Here is a 24,854-nt window from a genome sequence, read left to right on the forward strand (position 1 = left end):
TTCACAGACGGTTCCTGTCGTCTTGTTGGAAACAAGCGAAGGTGGAAGTCTGCAGTGTGGAGTCCAACACGCCGAGTTGCAGAGGCAAAGGATGGAGAAGGAGAATCCAGTCAGTTAGCAGAGGTAAAAGCTGTCCAGCTAGCTCTCGACGTGTCTGAACGTGAGAGATGGCCAAAGCTTTATCTCCACACCGACTCATGGATGGTAGCCAATGCTCTATGGGGTTGGCTAAAGAACTGGAAGAAGAGTGGCTGGCAGAGGAAAGAAAAACCCATTTGGGCAGCCAACCTGTGGCAGGACATTGCTGATCGAATCGAGAGAATTCCAGTGAAAGTGAGACACATTGATGCTCACATTCCTAAGGGCAAAGCTACTGAGGAACGGCAACACAACCATCAGGCAGATCTAGCTGCAAGAGTTTCTCAAGTAGACATGGACTCTAATCTTGATCTCGACTGGAAACACCGAGGTGTGGTATTTTTAGCTCGGTGGGCTCATGATTCATCAGGACATCAAGGCAGAGATGCAACATACCAATGGGCTCGTGACAGATCCATAGACATTTCCATGGATGCTATCACACAAGTCATCCATGACTGTGACATTTGTGCTGCTATTAAGCAGGCAAAACGACTTAAGCCCTTGTGGTATGGTGACAGATGGTCCAAGTACAAGTATGGTGAAGCTTGGCAGATTGACTACATCACTCTACCACGTTCTCGTTCTGGTAAGCAAGACGTGCTTACTATGGTAGAGGCAAACACTGGATGGTTGGAAACTTATCCAGTTCCACATGCAACTGCACGCAACACCATTCTCGGTCTGGAGAGACAAATCCTGTGGAGACATGGAACTCCAGAGAGGATTGAGTCAGACAACGGAACTCATTTCAAGAACAACCTTGTAAAGAACTGGGCAAAAGAGCATGGTATTGAGTGGATATTCCATATTCCCTACTATGCACCAGCTTCAGGGAAGATTGAACGCTACAACGGTTTGTTGAAGACCACTCTTAAAGCCATGGGGGGTGGATCTTTGAAAAACTGGGAAAAACATTTAGGACAGGCAACCTGGCTGGTAAATAGTAGAGGTTCAGTGAACCGAGTTGGGCCTGCACATTCAGATTTGCTACGGAAAGTAGAAGGTGATAGAGTTCCTGTTGTTAGAGAAAGGAACCTGTTAGGTAAAACTGTTTGGGTATTTTCACCCTCAGGAGAGGCTAAACCTGTCCGAGGGGTGGTTTCAGCTGAAGGCCCGGGTCACACTTATTGGGTAATGCAAGAGAATGGTGAAATTCAGTGTATTCCACAAAGAAATTTAAGTTTAGCTGAAAGAGGTTAATTTTGAACTGCTGTACAGCTACATTGTGTCCAGAGGAAGAATCAACGTAGAATCTACGGTGCACGAACCCTGATATCCCCGAGAGCCCTGACTCAACTAAGAGACCCTGAGATTCCCTGTTTCCCTTTTCTTCGCTTCATTGGCGAAGAAATTAACTGTTTTCCATTTTTCTCATTTTCTGATTTCCTTGGACTTTAGAATCATCTACATCTAAGCATAGCCGGAATGGACTATGAACTTTACTCACGAACTGTAAATGTCGTTTTGAATTGGATGGACAGTATGAACGGTCAATGAAATTGTTTAGAAGGGGTGGACTGTGACCGTTTGATGTTGCCCCCTTAAGAAAGGGAATATGGTGGACGGAAGTTGATAAACGAAAAGAAGGATCTAAACTAATTTCATTGGTGAAGTGGGAGGAAGCACCTTCTGAACTGGGAGTGCAGGAGGGTATACTGGGCATTCCGGCACTTTATCTTCAGTCCTTCTTCTGCTCCTCTGCCAAGCAGCAGCTCTCTGTGCTGGGCTTTCGGCCAAGGCTTTGGCCTTGAAACTGATAAGCTACCAAGGCCTGTATTAACTGCTTTCCAATTAACACACAACTGCTTATAATTTTTTTTTCTTTTCTCTCTCTTTTCTAACCTGCTCTGGGAAAAAGGGGAGAGAGGGGGAGAGCAGAGGTGGGGAACCCCCTCAGCAGAGGGGGGAACTCTCATTTCTGTGTTACTTTGTTTTATATCTTTTTATATATTGTAAATATTGTAAATTTGTATATATTCCCCTGCATATCCTACATTGCTTTGTAAATACACAGCTCCACTGCTTTGCTAATTCAGCTGTGAGGTTTTTTTTCCTTTCCCTTCAATTTTCTTTCCCTTTACCTTACAGGGGGGAGGGAGGAGGCTTTTTGGCCTTACCCTTCCAACCCTACCACAGGGATTTTTGGGGTCTTTTTTGGATTTTCTTTAAAAAAACCCAAACGAAACAATCAATCAATATTTGTATAAGTTCACTGCATGTAAACAGTCAGCTCAAGTTAGGGAAAGATATATATTTTTACAATGTTTTGGAAATCCATAGACAACATGTTAAACATATACAACTGTTTCAAAGTGGGCTTCTACCTGAAAACATTTAGCCCTTTGTTTGGAATTTTGTTTTGTTTGAAAGTCAGGGAATTACAGGCCTATCAGCCTGACCTCAGTGCCAGGCAAGATTATGGAACAGGTCATCTTGAGTGCAATCACACAGCACTGACAGGATGGCCAAGGGATCAGGCCCAGCCAGCATGGATTTAGGAAGGGTAGGTCCTGCCTGACCAACCGGATCTCCTTCTATGATCAGGTGACCCGCCTGGTGGATGTGGGGAGGCCTGTGGATGTAGTCTACCTGGACTTCAGCAAGGCCTTTGACACTGTCCCCCATAGCAAACTCCTGGCCAAGCTGTCAGCCTATGGGTGCTGGGATGGGAGCACACTGCAATGGGTTAGGAACTGGCTGAGAGGGCCATGCCCAGAGAGTGGTGGTGAATGGTGCCCCATCCAGCTGGTGCCCCGTCACCAGTGGCGTCCCCCAGGGATCAGTGCTGGGCCCCATCCTCTTCAACATCTTCATCGATGATCTGGATGAGGGGATTGAGTCAGTCATCAGCAAATTTGCAGATGACACCAAGTTAAGGGCAGATGTTAGTCAGTTAGAGAGTAGAGAGGCTCTGCAGAGGGACCTTGACAGGCTAGACAGATGGGCAGAGTCCAATGGGATGTCATTCAACAAGTCCAAGTGCCGGGTGCTGCACTTTGGCCATGGCAACCCCATGCAGAGCTACAGGCAGGGGTCAGAGTGGCTGGAGAGCTGCCAAATGGAGAGGGACCTGGGGGTGCTGATCCACAGCTGCCTAAACATGAGCCAGCAGTGTGCCCAGGTGGCCAAGAAGGCCAATGGCATCCTGGCCTGTATTAGGAACAGTGTGGCCAGCAGGAGTAGGGAGGTCCCTGTGCCCCTGTACTCTGCTTTGGTTAGGCCGCACCTTGAGTACTATGTCCAGTTCTGGGCCCCTCAGTTTAAGAAGGACACCGAGACACTTGAACGTGTCCAGAGAAGGGAAACAAGGCTGGTGAGAGGCCTTGAACACAAGCCCTATGAGGAGAGGCTGAGGGAGCTGGGATTGTTTAGCCTGGAGAAGAGGAGGCTCAGGGGTGACCTCATTGCCCTCTACAACTACCTGAAAGGTGGTTGTAGCCGGGAAGGGGTTGGTCTCTTCTCCCAGGCAACCAGCACCAGAACAAGGGGACACAGTATCACGCTGCGCCAGGGGAAGTTTAGGCTCGAGGTGAGGAGAAAGTTCTTCACCGAGAGAGTCATTAGCCATTGGAATGGGCTGCCCGGGGAGGTGGTGGAGTCACCATCCCTCGAGGCGTTCAAGAGGAAATTGGACGTGGCACTTGGTGCCATGGTCTAGTCATGGGTCTGTGGTGACAGGTTGGACTCGATGCTCCTCGAGGTCTCTTCCAACCTTGGTGATACTGTGATACTGTGATACTGTGAAAAGCAGAAGCAAAATTATTAATCACTGCTGGAGACTCTGTTCAGCCCAAGATTTTAAATTAAACTCTGCAAGCAATTCACACACTAATACAGAACCAAGAATTTGTTAGCAACCCAATTTGACAGCATGATAAACTCAACAGCTTCCCACCACAGCTTTCAGAATTCTCTGTATACCAACTGCTTCTCAGGCTTGCACATACCATCGACAATTAGAGTGATATCCGTAAACTGGTCCTGCTCACGTTGTTCATTCAGTCTATCCAAAATAACTTTATAGTGTTCAGGGAATTCCTGGATACATTCCATCATTTTCTCAGATTCCGTAGCAAAAGGACTACTCTGCAAAAGATGTGGTAGGACACTAAGAATATTGTACTACTCAGTAACATGTACAGTCAGCATACGTGCAGTCAGGTTAGTACACACACTAACTAGCACTTTTCAGGGACTATAAACCCAATAGAAATACCACAGTGTCTTGGTAACAGGTTTACCCAATTTTAGCTGGCAGGTAAATGTTAGAGTTCATGAAGTGAAGTGTGGCCTTATTCATACATATGGAAAAAAACAGTCAATGTGTGTAAGTGCATTTCTTTATTCTGCAGATTCAGCAGGGACCCACCTCCTTCAAAGCAAATACTGCAGGGATGTAACATCTCCATAACTAACTATTCTATACCACCTCAGCAGCATAATCATAGAATACCAGGTTGGAAGGGACCTCAAGGATCATCTGGTCCAACCTTTCTTGGAAAAAGCATGGTCTAGACAAGATGACCCAACACCCTGTCCAGCTGAATCTTAGAAGTGTCCAATGTTGGGGAATCCACCTGTAGGAAAATAATGGAAAAATGGTGAGGAAGGTTGTAAACACACTGAAATGACTTGCACCTGGGGTATTAAAACCCACATATACTAATTGTTGCTTAGTTTGTGTGCTTGAGAAGTACATAAAACATCTATGTTTAGATAATATAGGTCTGTGAAGGGGTTGGAGGCAGCTTATTGAACATGCTTGAGATTCCTACCCTGCTGTGGGGAAGATCTAAGCACAGTGGAAAACTATGCCTGCAAGAATCCTTGATATACAGGAGAAAGCAGAATGTTTGAAAGGGTTTTTGCTCTCTATCAAGGACTGAGCTCCACAATGCCTGTGTCCTTGTTTGTATACCTCCATCTGAATGTTGCTGTGGAGATCCCTCTGTTCATGAAGTAATGAGAATATCTACTCTTTGCATTTTATCTGTGGCTTTGCGGTTGTTCCTGCATCTTGCCTGTGCCAGCTCACATACCACCAGTTCCCTGGGGAGATTATTCCAGTATCTGGTTGTTCTCATTGTGAAAAATTTTCCTTGTGTGTGACCGTTTTAGGCGGTGCCTTTAAGAAAGGGACAGTTGCTGGAAAACTCTGGCTGAATGTTTTGGTGAAATAATGAAAACAAGATATTATAAATTAATTTCATTGGTAGATTGGTAGAATGCAACTTAAAATTTTAGTTCAGTTTGAGTCTCAGTCAGTTCTGTCTGTCTTTTTCAGCCTGTCTGTTTCAGTCTCTCTCTCTGAGCAATAGCTCTGCTGGATGGAGTTGACTTTGAACTAACAGATAAGAAACTAATTCTTGCATATGCTTTGAGCAAACAGAATTTCCTCCTTAATAATTACCTTTTCTCACTGTCTAACCCTTCTTGGGAAAAAAGGGAGGTAGGGGGAGAGAGGGGGGTACGAGGGGGGGGGACCCTCCTGGCTGGAGGAGGGAGCTTTGTTCTGTATTACGTTCTTTGCTGTATATTTCTGTATATATTGTAAATACTGTATATTGTGTATATATCCATCTGCATTTCATCCTGCTTGTAAATATAGCTCTTATCCATTTCTGCTCCTCTGACTGACTTAGCTGTGGTTTCTTTGTGTGTGGGGGAAGAACTGAACTTACTCTCACCACCACACTTGTGTCTAATTGGAATCTTCTCAGGAGTAACATGTATGCATTACTCCTTATCTTTTCTATATGACTCCTTGTAAAGAGTAGCAGCCACCCTTTAAATACTGGAACATGGTGAAAAGGTCTCCCCTAAGGCTTCTTTTCTCAAGGCTGAACAAACCCAGTTCTCTCAGCCTTTCCTCATATGGCAGGCTTCCAGTCCTTGGATCATCTTTGTGGCCCTTCTCTGGACCCTCTCCAGCCTGTCCACATCTTTTTTTGTACAGTGGGGACCAAAACTGAACACAGTATTCCAAGTGTGGCCTGACAAGCACTGAGTCTTTGTCTCTACTGGTGATGTCCTTGTTGATGCAAGCCAGCATCCTGTTGGCTTTCTTTACTGCAGCAGCAGCAAACTCATACTAATCTTGTTATCCACCAGGAACCCCAGGTCCTAGAATAAACTTTATTTAGAATAAACATTATTTAGAATAAATACTTTATTTAGAATAAACCAAACCGGGTTGGAAGAGACCTTCAAGGTCATCGTGTCCAACCCATCAACCAATCCAACCCACCCAAACAGCTAACCCATGGCACCAAGTACCCCATCAAGTCTCCTCCTGAACACCTCCCATGACGGCAACTCCACCACCTCCCCGGGCAACCCATTCCATAGCACAATCACTCTTTCTGTATAGAACTTCTTCCTAACATCCAACCTGAACCTCCCCTGGTGCAGCCTGAGACTGTGTCCTCTTGTTCTGGTACTGGGTGCCTGGGAGAAGAGACCATCATCCGCCTGTCTACAACCTCCCTTCAGGAAGTTGTAGAGAGTGATAAGGTCACCCCTGAGTCTCCTCTTCTCCAGGCTGAGCAACCCCAGCTCCCTCAGTCTTTCCTCATAGGGCTTCTGTTCCAAATCCCTCACCAACTTTGTTGCTCTTCTCTGGACTCGTTCCAGCAAGTCAACATCCTTCCTAAACTGAGGGGCCCAGAACTGGACACAGTACTCGAGGTGCGGCCTAACCAGTGCAGTATACAGGGGCAGAATGACCTCCCTGCTCCTGCTGGCCACACCGTTCCTGATGCAGGCCAGGATGCCATTGGCCCTCTTGGCTGCCTGGGCACACTGCAGGCTCATGTTCAGCCTGCCATCGACCAGTACCCCTAGGTCCCTCTCTGCCTGGCTGCTCTCCAGCCACTCTGACCCCAGCCTGTAGCACTGCATGGGGTTGTTGTGGCCAATGTGCAGAACCCGGCACTTGGATGTATTAAATCTCATGCCGTTGGATTCTGCCCATCTGTCCAGCCTGTCGAGGTCCCTCTGCAGAGCCTCTCTACCCTGCAGCAGATCAACTCCTGCCCCCAGCTTGGTGTCGTCAGCAAATTTACTGATGATGGACTCAATGCCCTCATCCAGATCATCCATAGAGATGTTAAAGAGCACAGGGCCCAGCAGTGATCCTTGGGGCACACCACTAGTGACTGGCCGCCAGCTGGATGTGGCACCATTCACCACCACTCTCTGGGCTCGGCCCCCCAGCCAGTTCCTAACCCATCGCAGTGTGCTCCCGTCCAAGCCATGGGCTGACAGCTTGGCCAGCAGTTTGCTATGGGGGATGGTGTCAAAGGCCTTGCTGAGGTCCAGGTAGACTACATCCACAGGCCTCCCCACATCCAGCAGGCGGGTCACCTGATCCTTGAAGTAGGACCAGCTCTCCTGGAACTTTTTGTTTTTAAGGGCTTTATCCCAAGGAACCCTCTGAATTAGTTCCTTGAGTAACCTGAAGTCTGCCCTCCGGAAATCCGGAGTGGAGGTCTTCTTGCTACCCCTCTTAGCTTGACCAGATAATGAGAATTCAATTATCTCGTGGTCACTGGCCCCTAAGCACCCTCCAACCACCACATCACCCACCAACCCTTCCCTATTGGTGAAGAGGAGGTCAAGCATAGCCTTACCCCTGGTAGGCTCTCGCAGCACCTGGGATAAGAAGCTGTCCTCCATGCATTCTAAGAACCTCCTAGATTGCCTCTTCTCTGCTATGTTAAGATCCCAGCAGATATCAGGCAAGTTGAAGTCACCCATGAGAACAAGGTCAGGCGATCTTGAGACAGCCTTAAGCTGCCTATAGAATGACTCATCAACATCCTCCTCCTGGTTGGGTGGTCTATAACAGACTCCAACCAGGATGTCAGCCCTGTTGGCCTTCCCTCTAATTCTCACCCACAGGCACTCAACCCGATCGTCCCTAATCTCCGTCTCAATGGCATCTAGTGCCTCCCTGATGTACAGGGCCACCCCTCCACCCCTTCTTCCTTGCCTGTCTCTCCTGAAGAGCCTGTAGCCATCAATTGCAGTGCTCCAGTCATGTGAGTCGTCCCACCACATCTCTGTCATGGCAACTACATCATAACTTTCCTTCTGCAGCAAGGCTTCCAGCTCCTCTTGTTTGTTGACCATGCTTCGTGCATTAGTGTACATGCACTTCAGCCAGGCTGCTGGTTTCACCTCTGGCTCTGGCTTATCACCCCCAGACCCTAGCCTGGGGGGACTGGTTTCAGCCCCTTCCCCCTTCAAAACTAGTGTAAAGCCCTATCTATGAGACCTGCCAATTCCCTCCCCAGAATCTTTTTCCCTTTGAGGGATAGGCCATTCTCGTACACTCTGATCTTACCCCTCCTCTGGGACAGATGTGCTCCATCTGTTGCCAGCTGGCCTGGTGCAGCAGAAAGTTTTTCAAGATCGAAAAACCCAAAATTCTTTTGCCTGCACCAGCCTCTAAGGCACTTGTTGACTTCAGCTGCTGACCTGTTCCTTATGGTATTCCCACCTGCAACTAAGGGTATAGATGAAAAAATTATTTGTGCACCTGATCCCTCAACCAGATCTCCCAGGGCCCTGAAGTCATCTTTGATAGCCCTGGGAGTTCTGGTTGCAACATCATCATTCCCTAACTGAATAACTATCAAGGGATAATAGTCAGAGGGCTGCACCATACCAGGCAGTCTTCTGGTAACATCTCCAACCATGGCTACTGGAAGGCAACAAACCTCCCTGTGAGTAGGGTCTGGCCGACATATGGGGCCCTCTGTTCCCCTCAGGAGGGAATCGCCAATAACAATTACCCTCCTCTTTTTTTTAAGGGAGCAAGTCCTGATGCCGGGGGAAGGCCGTTTAACCTTAGGCTGTTTAACCTTAGGCTGTTTTGCCACAGGGAAAACCCCAGATGGTGTGTCCTCCAATATCAAAATCACCTCACCCTCAACCTCCAATGCTCCGTACTTGTTTTCCAAGGGCAGTGGAGGGGGTGAGGGGGGGCAAGGAGGTTTAACCTTGCATCTTTTGAGAGGAACCTGCATCCATTCCCCTCTGCTTTTTGGATAAGTGGCCTCTGCTGTGGGGGCCTGCAGAGCCTGGTTACTCAGGTTCGTCACCCTTCTGCAATTGCATACATCTCTAAATCTAGCAACCTTGTCCTTCAGTCCGGCCACCAGGCTAAGCAGACAGTCGATCTGCTCACACCTAATGCAGGAGTCGTCCCCTCTACCCTGCATCTCAAGTGCCAGGTTCCAGCACCGTCTGCACTGTATATTGATGGGAAGAAGAAGACTAGGGAAGGTGTGGGCCCCCTCAGAAAGGAAAATGGTGATATAGTCACAAGTGATGAGGAAAAGGCTGAGGTACTTTGTGGCAATGCCAGCAACAAGCAGTGTGAGCAATCTGGCAGTGCAGGCCTAGAGCCTGACATGGTGGTAGGCCATAAATGCAGAATCAGCTAGCAGTGGAGCAAAACAGTGCTGTGCCTGCAGCATGTAACTAAAACAAGACACTGGTAGCTATAAACATGGACAGTTATCTTGGGACAACAGGACATGCACCTGCATCAACAACCTCGTTGTGTCATTAGTAGTTGGACCAATAATCTGTAATAGTGCAATGTGTGGTCACTCATAGGGAACCAATGGAGCTGTGCCAACAAGGCTCTCCGAGTTTATATAAGTTGTAGCAGTTGCCTTGCTATGCACTTCTTCTGCCTTTCCTGTCTCCTGTTTCTTCTACACTTTACAGTGCTATACTTGCACTACAGGCCTGCTCCATAGGCCTGCACCTCAGGCCTGCACCATCGGCCTGCAACACTGGAACAATAAAGGAACAATACTCGATCACATTGGTCAGCCGTATTGATTCCCAATCTCCGTCGTCTACATCTGGCGCACGAATAAACCTGAACTCATGGACAAGGGATCATCGGAGTACCATACTGATCGACTCAGCACAGAGGCACGTCCGAGCGATACGGAAAGCCGGTCCGACAGCACTGCCCCGGTGCTGGAAAATTAGCAGCGCGCGCTCACAAAGGAAGTGAATCTCACCCTGGCCCGGTGAGCGACCGGGGAGAGGCAAGGGGAAGCACGCCACCACAGAAGAGGCTGTGCTAAACGCCTTCCACCTCTCCTCTTCATGAGAGGTATTACTGGCAATTCTGGGATCGTAAAAGGGCTATTAGCCTGTGCCCAGAGTCATCCCCACGGCAATTAAGCTTTTACTTCCAAAGCATGGGACGAAATTGCAGCCCAGCTGTGGGATGAGGTGCTAAATGCTTAAAAAAGCAGCTTTTCGCTATAGCACCATGTGACGGATCGTCACGGACATTGCAATCGAAAAAAGCAGAGGAGGCTACTCCTGGTTCAGCTGCTGCGGCGTTTGGTTCTAACCGAGACGAGAAAGAGAGACTGGGAAGGCACTCCCCGCCCTCCGCCCCCCCCCCGTCTCTCCTTGCACATCGTCTGCCGCTCCGTCAGCATCCTCCTCAATTTCAATTGCCCGCTACTCCTTCTACACGAATCGCGGCTCTCTATTACCGTCCTTTTGCATGGAAAAATCTGCTCCTGCCACGTCAATAGCGGCAGAAGCGAATCCTGATCGAACTGATAAAGCGCGCGAAATCAAAATGGAGGTCGCTACGCATTAAGAATTAGACAAAGAAGACGGCACCTCCGCCATCTTGGCCAGCACACCGTGTTTATTAAGACACCGCCACAGCCGCCCGCGCCCAGCGGAGAAGCCCATTAAAAAAAAAAAAAAAAAAAAAAAAAAAAAGCGGCGAAACCTGCGGCTCGGCGTTTTCGATCCCCTTCATCAACATCTTCCTGATACCGCCAGCGATGGCTTGGGCTTGGAAGCCGGACAGTGCGAACTCTGCCCTAGAACTCCTGGAGCGCTTGCAGGCTCGCGATCACGGCATTTTTGCACCCCCGCCCCGTCGCGAGCCCCGGCCGCCCCGATGGTGGCCCACACCACCCCGGCAGCGCTCAGCCCGGCAGTGCTCACCCCGGCAGCCCTCAGCCCGGCAGCGCCCACCTCAACGGCGCCCCACACTCTGGCAGTTCTCCTGGCGACGCCTCCCGCGACCCCCCATGGTCCCCGCGAGTACCGGCGGCTCCGATTAAGCGGCATCGACTGACGCACCGCCGACAACAGCGGCCCCGGCAACAGCCACCCCCACGGTAGCGGCAGGAACAGCCCCAGCAGCCCCTTCCTCCCGGCAGTTTCACCGGCTACACCCCCCCAGCCCCCTACATTCCAGTCATTATCATCAGAGTATAGCCTCGGACGGAGATTTCAATTGAGTCCCGATGGGGCGATCGGGAGGTGGGAGGGACACGGAACTGTCCCGCTGAGCTGGTGGAAAGGTATTGTGGGAAATGTAGTCACAGATGGAGAAGGTTAACAATGACTATGGTAATCTGAACTGACTAATGTTCTTTAACAGAAGCTAAACAAGCCATAGCTACCTATGGGCTACAGTCAGGATACACAACTGCTGTAATCAATCAGTTGTTTTCAACACATTTGTTAATCCCTTTTGACACACGTATGTCAGCAAATGGTGTTTATTACGAGGTCTGAGAGCGATCATGGAGGAGATGGGTGCCTTACAACCTGGCCTCCCAACTCCCAGTCCCCACAAATTGGGACCTGATTATTATTCATTTGAAGGATCGTTTTCTTTACAATTTGCTCACACTCGGAGGACTTAACAAAGTCTGCATCTACTGAGTCATCGATTAAGGCAGACTCCACCCACCGATATCAACGGGTAGCCCGAAGGCACTCTCTTCCCACTTAAACAGACTCATTGTGACATTGACTTGTGACATCTATAAGACTATGGATGGTATTCTGATTGCAACAAAAAAGTTACATCTTAAGACAGTGCTGTCTGAGTTTCAGCAGCAAGCAGACTTGAAAGTCACACCGTCTTAGCCCTAGCAACTCCTCAATTAACTGACAATTCACTTGCAAATGCCTGAGAAGCCATGCCCCGGCAGCCAGCAGACTCTACGAGGTGTCACCATTAGCCATCTCATTGGGGCGAGATCTTTGCCAGATCTCATCAGCAATTGCAGCTTCCTGAGAAGGTTTTGCAATTAAGTCAGGATATAGTGATCAAAGGGTGGTCCACCATCCAGGACAATAACTCTGATCCTGTGTTTCTTATTACTGAGCAGGGTCTAACAGGGACACTTGGTTTCTTTGTCAATACCATCCCTTACATACGGCATTCAATACTAATTCAGACCTGACTCACAATATGAAGGTAGAAATGTGGATATTTTGGCATTTGACAATGCTAATGAAGAAACTAAATAGGTTCTCAGCATTTTATCAACAGGTGCCACTGCCTCATGACTGCAGGGCCACAACGAATGAAGGCATCGACAAGCAGCAATGTATCTAGCCACGGCCATAGAAGCAGTCCTGAAATCATCGTGCCTCTGAGAAACCTAGGTACCTTAAAGTGTCTGACTGTTGGACAGACTCGAAAGGGTCACAAATCTAATCATTTTACTCGAGATTGTCGCAGAAGCTGCTCCTGCAGCGTGAATGTACCCCGCACGACGACACCAAACCAGGGTCCTTGGACCGCGCCCCGCCCCCCCTTCCCCCCCCCCTCCCCCAGCCCCCTCTGGCAGCGCACAGCGGACCTGACAACAGCCGCATATCTCCTTTTGAATCCACAAAGCGTTGTCGAGTTTAACTGGCATGGTCCTTTGGGTCACAGACCCTGTGCTCTGTTAATTGGCAGATGTCTACTTTTAGACAGGGCATTCTTATAATTCCTGGTTCAATACATTCTGATTATGACTGGGCTATGAAAATTATGCTCTATACCATTGCCTCTCCTGTTAGCACTCTTGTTGGGACAGAAATTGCTTAGCTAATACCATCTCAGTCCCGAGTGCCTAAAACTTCTAACAGAATCCAAGGGCAAGAAGGCTCGGGTTCCACCGATATGCCTAATACCTTATTAGCCCTAAAAATCCAAAAGGGAAAACTGGAACAGATTATATCTGTCAGACACCCTGGTGGACAAATTATACAATTTTCAATTATTATGGATACTGGAGACAATGTCATCATTATACCTAGTCATAAACGGAATGGTCACTAGTCATTGCTCATGGCAAATGTTGAAGTCGTGTTTAAAAGGTATCCAAACAACCTGGGTTAGCAAAGAGCCAGTGCAATTAGCTTTTAACTACAGCAAATCAATCACTGTAAGACCATACATGTTAACCCTTCCAGTTGCTCTATTGGGCTGATATGCCTTAAGTCAACTAGGAGCAAAACTTGTTACTGTTCCTTCTTTATAGTGGCTACTAGTCAGCAACCAACCCACAAATTAAAATGGAAAACACATAATCCAGTATGGGTGGAACAATGGTCGTTCAGACACGATAGGCTGCAAGTCGTTAAGACCCTAATACAGAAACAATAGCAACTAGAGCACACCTTGCTAGCCACCCACCCCTACCCCCACCCCCAGAAAAGGGAGGATTTTCTAGTACTACTCTTGCCAACCAAAGCTCTGCTCTGATTTAAAGTTACAGTGATAATTTCTTAATTTCTGATTGCAATGTCCTTAAGAGATTTGTTATTTAGATATTTGCTAAGTTTTCCTGGTAAGCATAATGAATGGTGAGCATTTGGTTTTTACAGATACCTAGTACATAGTAATTGTAGTAAGGTGTAAGTACTTAGTAATGAGTTCATATTGTAAGATTTCTTTTGGTTCGAACCTTCTTAGTTGTGTGCCATGGCATTTCAAAGGAGCTCCATGTAATATAGTTAAGACTTGTAGTAAATAGGTATTCATTTAAAAAAAAGTATTCCTTAGCTAAGGTAATGTCTTTATATTTCCTTCTTAGACATAGACTAGAAAAAAAAATACAAAAAAAATGTAAAAAAAAAAAGGTAAACAAAAAAACCCATAGAAATATATAACAAAAGCACAAAAACTCTGGATACAAAACATAGAGTACTAAATAACAGAATAGTAATAAAAAAGAAGAGCAACAATAAAAACAAAATATTAAAAACAAATATTACACATTGAAAAATCATAAAGATTACTAACACAGAATAGCTATTAAAAAAAAAAAGACATAAGAATTGTTAGCAAAAAAATGAAAATAAGGATTATCAAGACTACTAGATTAAAACAAACAAAAAATTATACAAAGAAAAAGTTGAGAAAATTAAAATGAAAAATTATAATAAAAAAGAATTAATAGAAAAGGTTAAAAAATATAATAAAAAATAAGAAATTAAAACTAAAATAGAAAATAGATTAAATAAAACAAACATGCAAAATAAAAAATAATTACAATAAAGAATATAAGATAAAAAATAAACTATTAAACACTAGATAAAAAGAAAAAAATAGAAATTACAAAAATAAAAGAAATTGAAAATGAAAAAATTGATTGGAATAACAAATTAAAATACAGATTAAAAAATTACAATAAGAAAATAAAAATTATAATAAAGAAGGTAAAAAAAGAAATAAATTAAAAATGACAAAAAGTAAGTTAAAAATAATAATAATAAAAATTTAAAGAACAAAAAAATTAAAATACAAAATAACAAAAATTAATTGAATAAAATTATATCAAAATTAGATTAAAATTAACAAACAAAAAAGTTAACAAAAAATAATTAAAAAGTGCAGACAAAAAAAAATAATAAAATGCAATGGAGAAAAAAACACATTAAAACAGTATAGAAATAAATTTTAAAATTTGAAATTAATTAAATATTAGACAAAAGAACTAGATTAAAAGTCAAAATATTAAACATATCAAAATAATAAATTCACAATAGAAAATAATAACTAAAAATTAAATAAAATAACAAAAAGAAACAAAATAAATAATACAAGAAATACATTCAACATAAAGCGTGAAACAACTCAAGTTAGAATTAAAAAGAAAGAACTATAAAAATAATTTACAAAATCAAAATTGAAATGAAAATAAATTAAAAAATTAAATAAAACCAATTGCAAACATGTAAAAAATAATAAAAAACCCCATAAATCCATATAATGAAATCAAACAAAAATGAAATAGATTTATTGAAAGTAGATTTCAAAATATTAAAGAAATGAAGCAAAAAATTAACTACAAATTTAAAAATAGCTCACATTAAAAACAAACAAAAAACCACTCAAAATTAGTTAGAAAATCTGTGGAATCATAGACTCGTGGAATGAGTCAGGGTTGGAAAGGACCACAAGGATCATTTAGTTCCAACCACTGCCATGGGCAGGGACTCCTCACACTGGATCAGGCAGGCTAGAGCCTCATCCAGCCTGGTCTTAAACACCTCCAGGCATGGGGCCTCGGCCATCTCCTTGGGCAACCCATTCCAGGGCTTCACCACTTTCACAGTGAAGAATTTCTTCTTCACATCCAGCCGGAATCTTCCCATCCCCAGCCTTGTTCCATTCTCCCTAGTCCTGTAATTTCCTCACATGCTAGGATGTCCCTCCCCAGCATTCTTGTAGGCTCTCTTCAGATACTGGATGGCCACGAACAGGTCACCTCGAGCCTTCTTTTCCGCTAACTGCAATCATCGCAATAAACAATGGTGGAAGAATCAAGACCATGAGGACACAGCATTTCCCATGCAGTCGAACATCGATCACAACAACTGCTATGATCATCTGGGATCAAACAGCATCAATCAGAAGAATGTACCACAGCATCATGTGAATTAGGATTGAATACTGTGGTTGCTTGATAACTTTGTATTCTCTCTTGTTAACTAAGTGTGCCTCTGAATGTAGACATCCTAGAGGATAAAGTTTCCTCTTTGCATTTTGCTTAGTAGAGATTATTAAAAAAAAAAAAGGGGGGGGGAAAAGAGAGAATACCCCATAGCAAAATATTAGCTCATGGCAACCCTAGAAATGCTGTAACCCTAGAAACATCAACTTTGCAATGTGCTGTAACCCTCTCACCACAAGACAGCACGAACACGGCACAAATGTCATGAAAATGACAATCAGCAAACCTGCTTAGCACTGACCAGAATGACGGTCACGATAATCCAAGATGTCAACAGAAAACATCTAACTTATAACTGAGTGTCGTGACTGCTTTACTGTTGTGTGAACATTAAGAGATCAGAATTACTAGGATGAGCAAAAACACATTATTCTGTGTAATTTTATATTGGGCAATGCAATGAAGCTCTTTTTGCTCTTGCTGCTTGCCTGCAAGTTTTCTGTCTGTGAAGCTAGAGCCTGGCCAGATCTACCTTTACAGATTAAAGAAATCTTGCTACCATTAAACAATTCATGATTTTTGACCATCCTAGAGAAAATAAAGATGCAACATAATCCTAAAGCAGATCGCAAAAGACAGTGCTAAGGATTGCATTTGTGCCTCAATCTCTGTGTGCAATGCATTCAGGCATAATCAAGTCTTCTCTGTCAATAAGAGGAGTGAAATGTAAAGATCGGAACTGTTAAGATCTAAGTTCTTCTTTACAATGTTTGTTATCTTTGACCATGTATTATGCCATCTCTGTAGAGCATTGTAACTAGTTCAACTTAAGCTTTGTGCCTTGTATGGGTTACATCAGTCTGTTAGACATGCTGCACTACAGAACTCGTGCTTTTGCTGCACAGCTTAGCTTTACCTTGCTTGCTTCTGTGTTTGCAGTAGCATCTTGTATGGGATGAGAACAACTCCCATGACCAGATTGCTCACAAAAAGAAAAAGGGGGATTTGTGGCAATGCCAGCGACGAGCAGTGTGAGCAATCTGGCAGTGCAGGCCTAGAGCCTGACATGGTGGTAGGCCATAAATGCAGAATCAGCTAGCAGTGGAGCAAAACAGTGCTGTGCCTGCAGCATGTAACTAAAACAAGGCACTGGTAGCTATAAACATGGACAGTTATCTTGGGACAACAGGACATGCACCTGCATCAACAACCTCGTTGTGTCATTAGTAGTTGGACCAATAATCTGTAATAGTGCAATGTGTGGTCACTCATAGGGAACCAATGGAGCTGTGCCAACAAGGCTCTCCGAGTTTATATAAGTTGTAGCAGTTGCCTTGCTACGCACTTCTTCTGCCTTTCCTGTCTCCTGTTTCTTCTACACTTTACAGTGCTATACTTGCACTACAGGCCTGCTCCATAGGCCTGCACCTCAGGCCTGCACCATCGGCCTGCAACACTGGAACAATAAAGGAACAATACTCGATCACATTGGTCAGCCGTATTGATTCCCAATCTCCGTCGTCTACAGTACTTAATAACTTCTTTACCTCAGTCTTCACTGCACGGGCCTCTAGCCACACTCCTGATGTTATGGAAGACAATGCCAGGGACGGGGAGGAAGAACTGCCCATTGTAAGTGAAGATCAGGTTCGTGATCACCTGAAGAACCTGAAAGTGTTCAAGTCCATGGGACCCGACGGAATACACCCACGGGTACTGAGAGAACTGGCAGATGAGGTTGCTAAACCCCTCTCTATTATATTTCAAATGTCATGGCAATCTGGTGAAGTCCCCACAGACTGGAAAAGGGGAAACATTGCCCCCATCTTCAAAAAGGGTAAGAAGGAGGAACCAGGGAACTACAGGCCAGTCAGTCTCACCTCTGTGCCTGGAAAGATCATGGAGCAGATCAAGTCCCTTCTCCCCGGCAACTGGGCAGATCTTACCCTCAGGGGTCAGTCCAGTCCTCCAGTGGCACGGTGGGCTCTCCCAGTCAGTACGACTGGCTGTAGCGACGCTGGGCTTCTCAGCGTCGCTCAGGTCCTCCCTCTGTGCTTCTCACGATACACACTCCAGCGGCACCCCACACCCCGGCAGCTCTCCTGGCGATGCCTCCAGTGACCCGCCATGGCCTCCGCGAGTACTGGCGGCTCCGATCAAGGCGGCATCGACCGACACACCGCAGATACCAGCACTGACACCGGCAGCGGCCGCCCCCATGGCGGCGGCAGACATGGCCCGCACCACCGGCCCCTTCCCCCCAGCGGTTTCAGCTGTGCTACACCCCCCCGCCTCCTACATTCCAGACATAATCAGCAGAGGATCTGGAGGTCCTGATCCACCAGGGGAACTATGATATAGTCGCCATCTCAGAAACTTGGTGGGACAACATGCACGATTGGAGTGCTACACTAGGGGGTTACAGGGTTCAACATATTCGTCGATGATCTGGATGAAGGGGTAGAGTCAGTCATCAGAAAGTTTGTAGATGACACAAAGTTGGGGGCAGATGTTAGTCAGTTAGAGGGTAGAAAGGCTCTGCAGAGGGACCTCGACTGACTGGACAGATGGGCAGAGTCCAATGGGATGGCATTCAACAAGTCCAAGTGCCGAGTGCTGCACTTTGGCTACGGCAATCCCATGCAGAGCTACAGGCTGGGGTCGGAGTGGCTGGAGAGCTCCCAAACAGAGAGGGACCTGGGGGTGCTGATCGACAGCCACCTGAATATGAGCCAGCAGTGTGCCCAGGTGGCCAGGAGGGCCAATAGCATCCTGGCCTGCATTAGGAATAGTGTGGCCAGCAGGAGCAGGGAAGTAATTGTGCCCATGTACTCTGCTTTGGTTAGGCCGCACCTTGAGTACTGTGTCCAGTTCTGGGCCCCTCAGTTTAAGAAGGACATCGAAACACTTGAACGTGTCCAGAGAAGGGGAACAAGGCTGGGGAGAGGCCTTGAACACAAGCCCTATGAGGAGAGGCTGAGGGAGCTGGGATTGTTTAGCCTGGAGAAGAGGAGGCTCAGGTGTGACCTCATTGCCCTCTACAACTACCTGAAAGGTGGTTGTAGCCAGGAAGGGGTTGGCCTCTTCTCCCAGGCAACCAGCACCAGAACAAGGGGACACAGTCTCAAGCTGCGCATGGGGAGGTTTAGACTCGAGGTGAGGAGGAAGTTCTTCACCGAGCGAGTCATTCGTCATTGGAACGGGTTGCCCAGGGAGGTGGTTGAGTCATCGACCCTGGAGGCGTTCAAGGGGAGATTGGACGTGGCACTTGGTGCCATGGTCTAGTCATGGGGTCTGTGTTGATAGGTTGGACTCGATGATCCTCGAGGTCCTTTCCAACCTAAGCGATACTGTGATACTGTGATACAGGCTCTTTAAGAGAGACAGGCGAGGGAGAAGAGGAGGAGGGGTGGCTCTGTATATTAGGGAGTCACTCTCTGCCACAGCACTCGAGGTGGAAGATGAGGGAATTGAGAGCCTGTGGGTTAAAATCAGAGGGCAGCCTAACAAATCTGACATCCTGGTTGGAATTTGTTACAGACCACCCAACCAGGATGAGGAGGCTGATGAATTGTTCTACAAACAACTGGAGGCTGTCTCAAGATCATCAGATCTTCTCCTTGTTGGCGACTTCAACCTACCAGATATCTGCTGGGAACTTAATTCAGCAGAGAGGAGGCAGTCCAGAAGATTCCTGGAGCGAATGGAGGACTGCTTCATGACACAGCTGTTAAGCGAGCCTACCAGGGGACAGGCTCTGCTTGACCTGCTGTTCTCCAATAGGGAAGGGCTGGTGGGAGATGTGATCATGGGAGGCTGCCTAGGGTGCAGTGACCACGAGATAGTGAAGTTTTCAATAGGCAGGGAGACAGGGAGGAGCATCAACAGAACCTTCACCTTGGACTTCCGGAGGGCGAACTTCAGCCTGTTTAAGAAACTTATTGGTCAGTATTCAAGGACCACCTCCTCTGTGTCCAGGAGCTCTGTATACCAACAAAGAGAAAAGCAGGTAAGAATGCTAGGAGGCCTGCCTGGATGAGCAAGGAGCTACTGGACACACTATTACTTAAAAGGAAACTCTACAGGCAGTGGAGAGAAGGACAGCTAGAACAGCAGGTATATAAGGAAGCTGCCCGAGCAGCAAGAGTCCTGGTTAGGAAAGCCAAAGCAGAGTTTGAGTTGAATCTAGCCAGGGAGATTAAAGGGAACACTAAGAACTTCTACAGGTATATTAATGGGAAGAAGAAGACTAGGGAAGGTATGGGCCCCCTCAGAAAGGAAACTGGTGACATGGTCACAAGTGATGAGGAAAAGGCTGAGGTATTTAATAACTTCTTTACCTCAGTCTTCACTGCAAGGGCCTCTAGTCACACTCCTGATGTTATGGAAGACAATGCCAGTGACGGGGAGGAAGAACTGCCCATTGTAAGTGAAGATCAGGTTCGTGATCACCTGAAGAACCTGAAAGTGTTCAAGTCCATGGGACCCGATGGGATACACCCACGGGTACTGAGAGAATTGGCAGATGAGGTTGCTAAACCCCTCTCTATTATATTTCAAAAGTCATGGCAATCTGGTGAAGTCCCCACAGACTGGAAAAGGGGAAACATTGCCCCCATCTTCAAAAAGGGTAAGAAGGAGGAACCAGGGAACTACAGGCCAGTCAGTCTCACCTCTGTGCCTGGAAAGATCATGGAGCAGATCCTTCTGGAGTCACTACTGGCTCAGAAGAATAGTGAAGAGGTGATTGGGAACAGTCAGCATGGCTCCGCCAAGGGCAAATCCTGCCTGACCAACCTGGTTGCCTTCTATGAGCAGGTGACGAAATTAATAGATGAGGGGAGAGCAACTGATGCCGTTTACCTGGACCTGAGCAAAGCCTTTGACACTGTCCCACACCACATCCTGGTCTCCAAACTGGTGACACATAGGTTTGATGGGTGGACCACTAGATGGATAAGGAATTGGCTTGATGTCCGCACCCAAAGAGTGGCTGTCAATGGGTCCATGTCCCAGTGGAGGCCAGTGACAAGCAGAGTCCCTCAGGGATCAGTCCTGGGACCTGTCTTGTTCAACATCTTTGTGGGGGACATGGACAGTGGCATTGAGTGCACCCTCAGCAAGTTTGCTGATGACACCAAGCTGTGTGGTGCAGCAGACACGCTGGAGGGAAGGGAGGCCATCCAGAGGAACCTTGACAGGCTGGAGAGGTGGGCACAAGCCAACCTCATGAAGTTCAATAAGAGCAAGTGCAGGGTCCTGCATCTGGGTCGAGGCAATCCCAGGCACAAATACAGGCTGGGCAGTGACTGGCTGGAAAGTAGCCCTGAGGAGAGAGACTTGGGGGTGCTGGTGGACAAAAAGCTCAACATGAGCTCTCAGTGTGCACTTGCAGCCCGCAAAGCCAATCAGATCCTGGGCTGCATCAGGAGAAGTGTTGCTAGCAGGTCGAGGGAGGTGATCCTCCCCCTCTACTCAGCCCTGGTGAGACCCCACCTGGAGTACTGTGTCCAGTTCTGGAGCCCCTATTACAAGAGGGATGTGGAGGTGCTGGAACGTGTCCAGAGAAGGGCCACGAGGATGATCAGAGGGCTGGAGCACCTCTCCTATGAGGACAGACTGAAGGAGTTGGGGCTGTACAGTCTGCAGAAGAGAAGGCTCCGAGGAGACCTAATTGTCGCCTTCCAGTATCTGAAGGGGGCCTACAGGAAGGCTGGGGAAGGACTTCTCAGGATATCAGGTAGTGATAGGACTAGGGGGAATGGAATGAAGCTGGAGGTGGGGAGATTCAGGCTAGATGTGAGGAGGAGGTTCTTCACCATGAGAGTGGTGAAACCCTGGAATGGGTTGTCCAGGGAGGTGGTCGAGGCCCCGTCCCTGGGGGTGTTTAAGAGCAGGCTGGATGAGGCTCTGTCCAGCCTGATCTAGTGTGGGGTGTCCCTGCCCATGGCAGGGGGGTTGGAACTAGATGATCCTTGTGGTCCCTTCCAACCCTGAATGAAACTATGGCACTATGATTCTATTTGTAAAGTCCCCTGGGTACAAGCCCTCATGAACCAAGGGGTCCAGGAGGGTTGGACCTACTTCAAACAGGAGCTCTTGAAGGCACAGGAACTGGCAGTTCCCATGTGCTGAAAGATGAGCCGGCGGGTAAGGCGACCGGCCTGGGTGAGCAAGCAGCTCCTGGAGGATTTAAGGGGAAAAAAGAAGCTGTATTACCTTTGGAAGGAGGGGAAGACTTCTCGAGGTATGTTCAAGGCAGTTGTTAGATTATGTAGGAATAAAATTAGGGAGGCAAAAACCCAGTTGGAACTGAAGCTGGTCACCTCCATCAAAGACAATAAAAAACATTTTTACAAATATATTAACAATAAGAAGGGAAGGAAGAACCTCCACCCCTTACTGGACCTGGAGGGGAACACGGTGACTGAAGACAAGGAAAAGGCTGAGGTCCTAAATGCCTCAATTTTTAACAGCAAGGCAGGAGTTCAGGACGAGTGGCCTCCTGAGCTGGGTGATGGGGTCAGGGAGCAGTGTAATACCCCAGAAATCCATGAGGAATTAGTTCGGGACCTGCTGAGGCAGTTGCACACTCACAAGTCCATGGGACCGGATGGGATCCATCCTAGGGTGCTGAGAGAGCTGGCAGATAACCTGGCCAAGCTGCTCTCCATCATTTTCCTCCAGTCCTGGCTCACTGGTGAGGTCCCAGATGACTGGAAACTGGCCAATGTGGTCCCCATCCACAAGAAGGGTTGGATGGAGGAACCTGGAAACTACAGGCCAGTCAGCCTGACCTCAGTGCCAGGGAAAGTGATGGAGCAGATTATCCTGGCGGCAATAACTGCACACCTGAAGGATGGCCAAGGGCTCAGGTCCAACCAGCATGGATTTAGGAAGGGCAGGTCCTGCCTCTCCAACCTGATCTCCTTCTATGATCAGGTGACCCATCTGGTGTACATGGGGAGGCCTGTGGATGTGGTCCACCTGGACTTCAGCAAGGCCTTTGACACCGTCCCCCACAGCAAACTGCTGGCTAAGCTGTCAGCTCGTGGCTTGGACCACTACACTCTGTGCTGGGTTAGGAACTGGCTGGAGGGCCGAGCCCAGAGAATGGTGGTGAATGGTACCACACCCAGCTGGCGGCCAGTCACCAGTGGCGTCCCCCAGGGATCAGTGCTGGGCCCCGTCCTCTTCAACATCTTCATTGATGATCTGGATGAGGGGGTTGAGTCAGTCATCAGCAAGTTTGCAGATGACACCAAGTTAAGAGCAGATGTTAGTCAGTTAGAGGGTAGAAAGGCTCTGCAGAGGGACCTCGACAGACTGGACAGATGGGCAGAGTCCAATGGGATGGCATTCAACAAGTCCTAGTGCCGAGTGCTGCACTTTGGCTACGGCAATCCCATGCAGAGCTACAGGCTGGGGTCGGAGTGCTGATCGACAGCCGCCTAAACATGAGCCAGCAGTGTGCCCAGGTGGCCAAGAGGGCCAATGGCATCCTGGCCTGAATTAGGAATAGTGTGGCCAGCAGGAACAGGGAAGTCATTGTGCCCATGTACTCTGCATTTGTTAGGCTGCACCTTTAGTACTGTGTCCAGTTCTGGGTCCCTCAGTTTAAGAAGGACACCAAGATACTTGAACATGTCCAGAGAAGGGCAACAAGGCTGGTGAGAGGCCTTGAACACAAGCCCTATGAGGAGAGGCTGAGGGAGCTGGGATTGTTTAGCCTGGAGAAGAGAAGGCTCAGGTGTGACCTCATTGCCCTCTACAACTACCTGAAAGGTGGTTGTAGCCGGGAAGGGGTTGGTCTCTTCTCCCAGGCAACCAGCACCAGAACAAGGGGACACAGTCTCACACTGCGCCAGGGGAGGTTTAGACTCGAGGTGAGGAGAAAGTTCTTCACCGAGCGAGTCATTCGTCATTGGAATGGGCTGCCCAGGGAGGTGGTGGAGTTACCATCCCTGGAGGCGTTCAAGAGGAGATTGGACGTGGCACTTGGTGCCATGGTCTAGTCATGGGGTCAGTGTTTATAGGTTGGACTTGATGATCCTCAAGGTCTCTTCCAACCTTAGTTATACTGTGATACTGTGACTGTGATACTGTGAGTATAGCACTCCAACGGAGGTTCCAATCGAGTCCCGATAGGGCAATCAGGTGGTGGGAGGGACAGGGAACTGTCCCGCTGCGCTGGTGGAAAGGTATTGTGGGAAATGTAGTCACAGATGGAGAATCTGTAGAAGGTTACCAATGAGTATGGTAATCTCCGGACTGACAAATGTTAAAGGAAGCTAGACACACCATAGCTACCTATGGGCTACAGTCAGGATACACAACTGCTGTAATCAATGAGTTGTTTTCAACACATTTTTTAATCCCTTTTGACACCCGCATGTTACCAAATGGTGTTTATTACATGGTCTGAGAGCAATCAATCATTGAGGAGATGGGTGCCTTACAACCTGGCCTCCTAACTCCCAGTCCCCACAAATTGGGACCTGATTATTATTCATTTGAAGGATTGTCTTCTTTACAATTTGCTTACACCCGGAGGATTCAAAAAAGTCTTCATCTACTGAGTCCTAGGTTAAGGCAGACGCTACCCACCGATATCAATGGGTAGCCTCAAGGCATGCCAGAATTCTCTGGCACTCTCTTCCCATTTAGATAGACTGTCGTAGTTTGGGCTGAGTGCCCTCTGCTACAGGGGTGTTTCCTGTGTCCAGAAGTCCAGCCCAGTGGGTGGACACAGGAAATTAGGTTATTTCCTACCATGATCTCTTGCACCACTATAAGTTTCACAGCGGGGTCTGGCACTTCCTCTTTCCTTCCTCTTCACCACCTGGTAACTGGGGGAGAGATCTCTCGGCCATGGGCCTGGTTAGGCCCAAGTCCATGGGGGGATGGGCAGTCTCAGATCTGGCCAGCTGAGCCTAGCCTAGCAGTGGGGGGGGAAGGAGGTGC

General features: G+C 47.4%; 1 protein-coding gene across 3 annotated transcripts in view; it reads right to left on the minus strand.

Annotated features, from left to right (window-relative positions):
* The window catches only part of ZNF131 (zinc finger protein 131), a 79,968-nt gene that overhangs the window by 41,594 nt on the left and 13,520 nt on the right, over window positions 1–24,854 (minus strand). The window contains exons 1-2 of one of the 3 annotated variants that reach the window (XM_068155396.1): window positions 11,146–11,570; window positions 4,089–4,227 (exon numbers count right to left, since the gene is read on the minus strand). In XM_068155396.1, the coding sequence (XP_068011497.1) occupies window positions 4,089–4,227; window positions 11,146–11,271 (265 nt within the window). In that variant the 5' untranslated portion in view covers window positions 11,272–11,570. Of the gene's footprint in view, window positions 1–4,088; window positions 4,228–11,145; window positions 11,571–24,854 lie in introns of those variants that run through there. The other 2 variants (XM_068155397.1, XM_068155398.1) reach the window with 2 other exon arrangements.

Source organism: Melanerpes formicivorus, unplaced genomic scaffold, assembly GCF_026170545.1.
Source record: "Melanerpes formicivorus ecotype bairdi unplaced genomic scaffold, bMelFor1.0.p_v2 SCAF_31, whole genome shotgun sequence".
In the NCBI taxonomy this organism is placed as follows: Eukaryota; Metazoa; Chordata; class Aves; order Piciformes; family Picidae; genus Melanerpes; species Melanerpes formicivorus.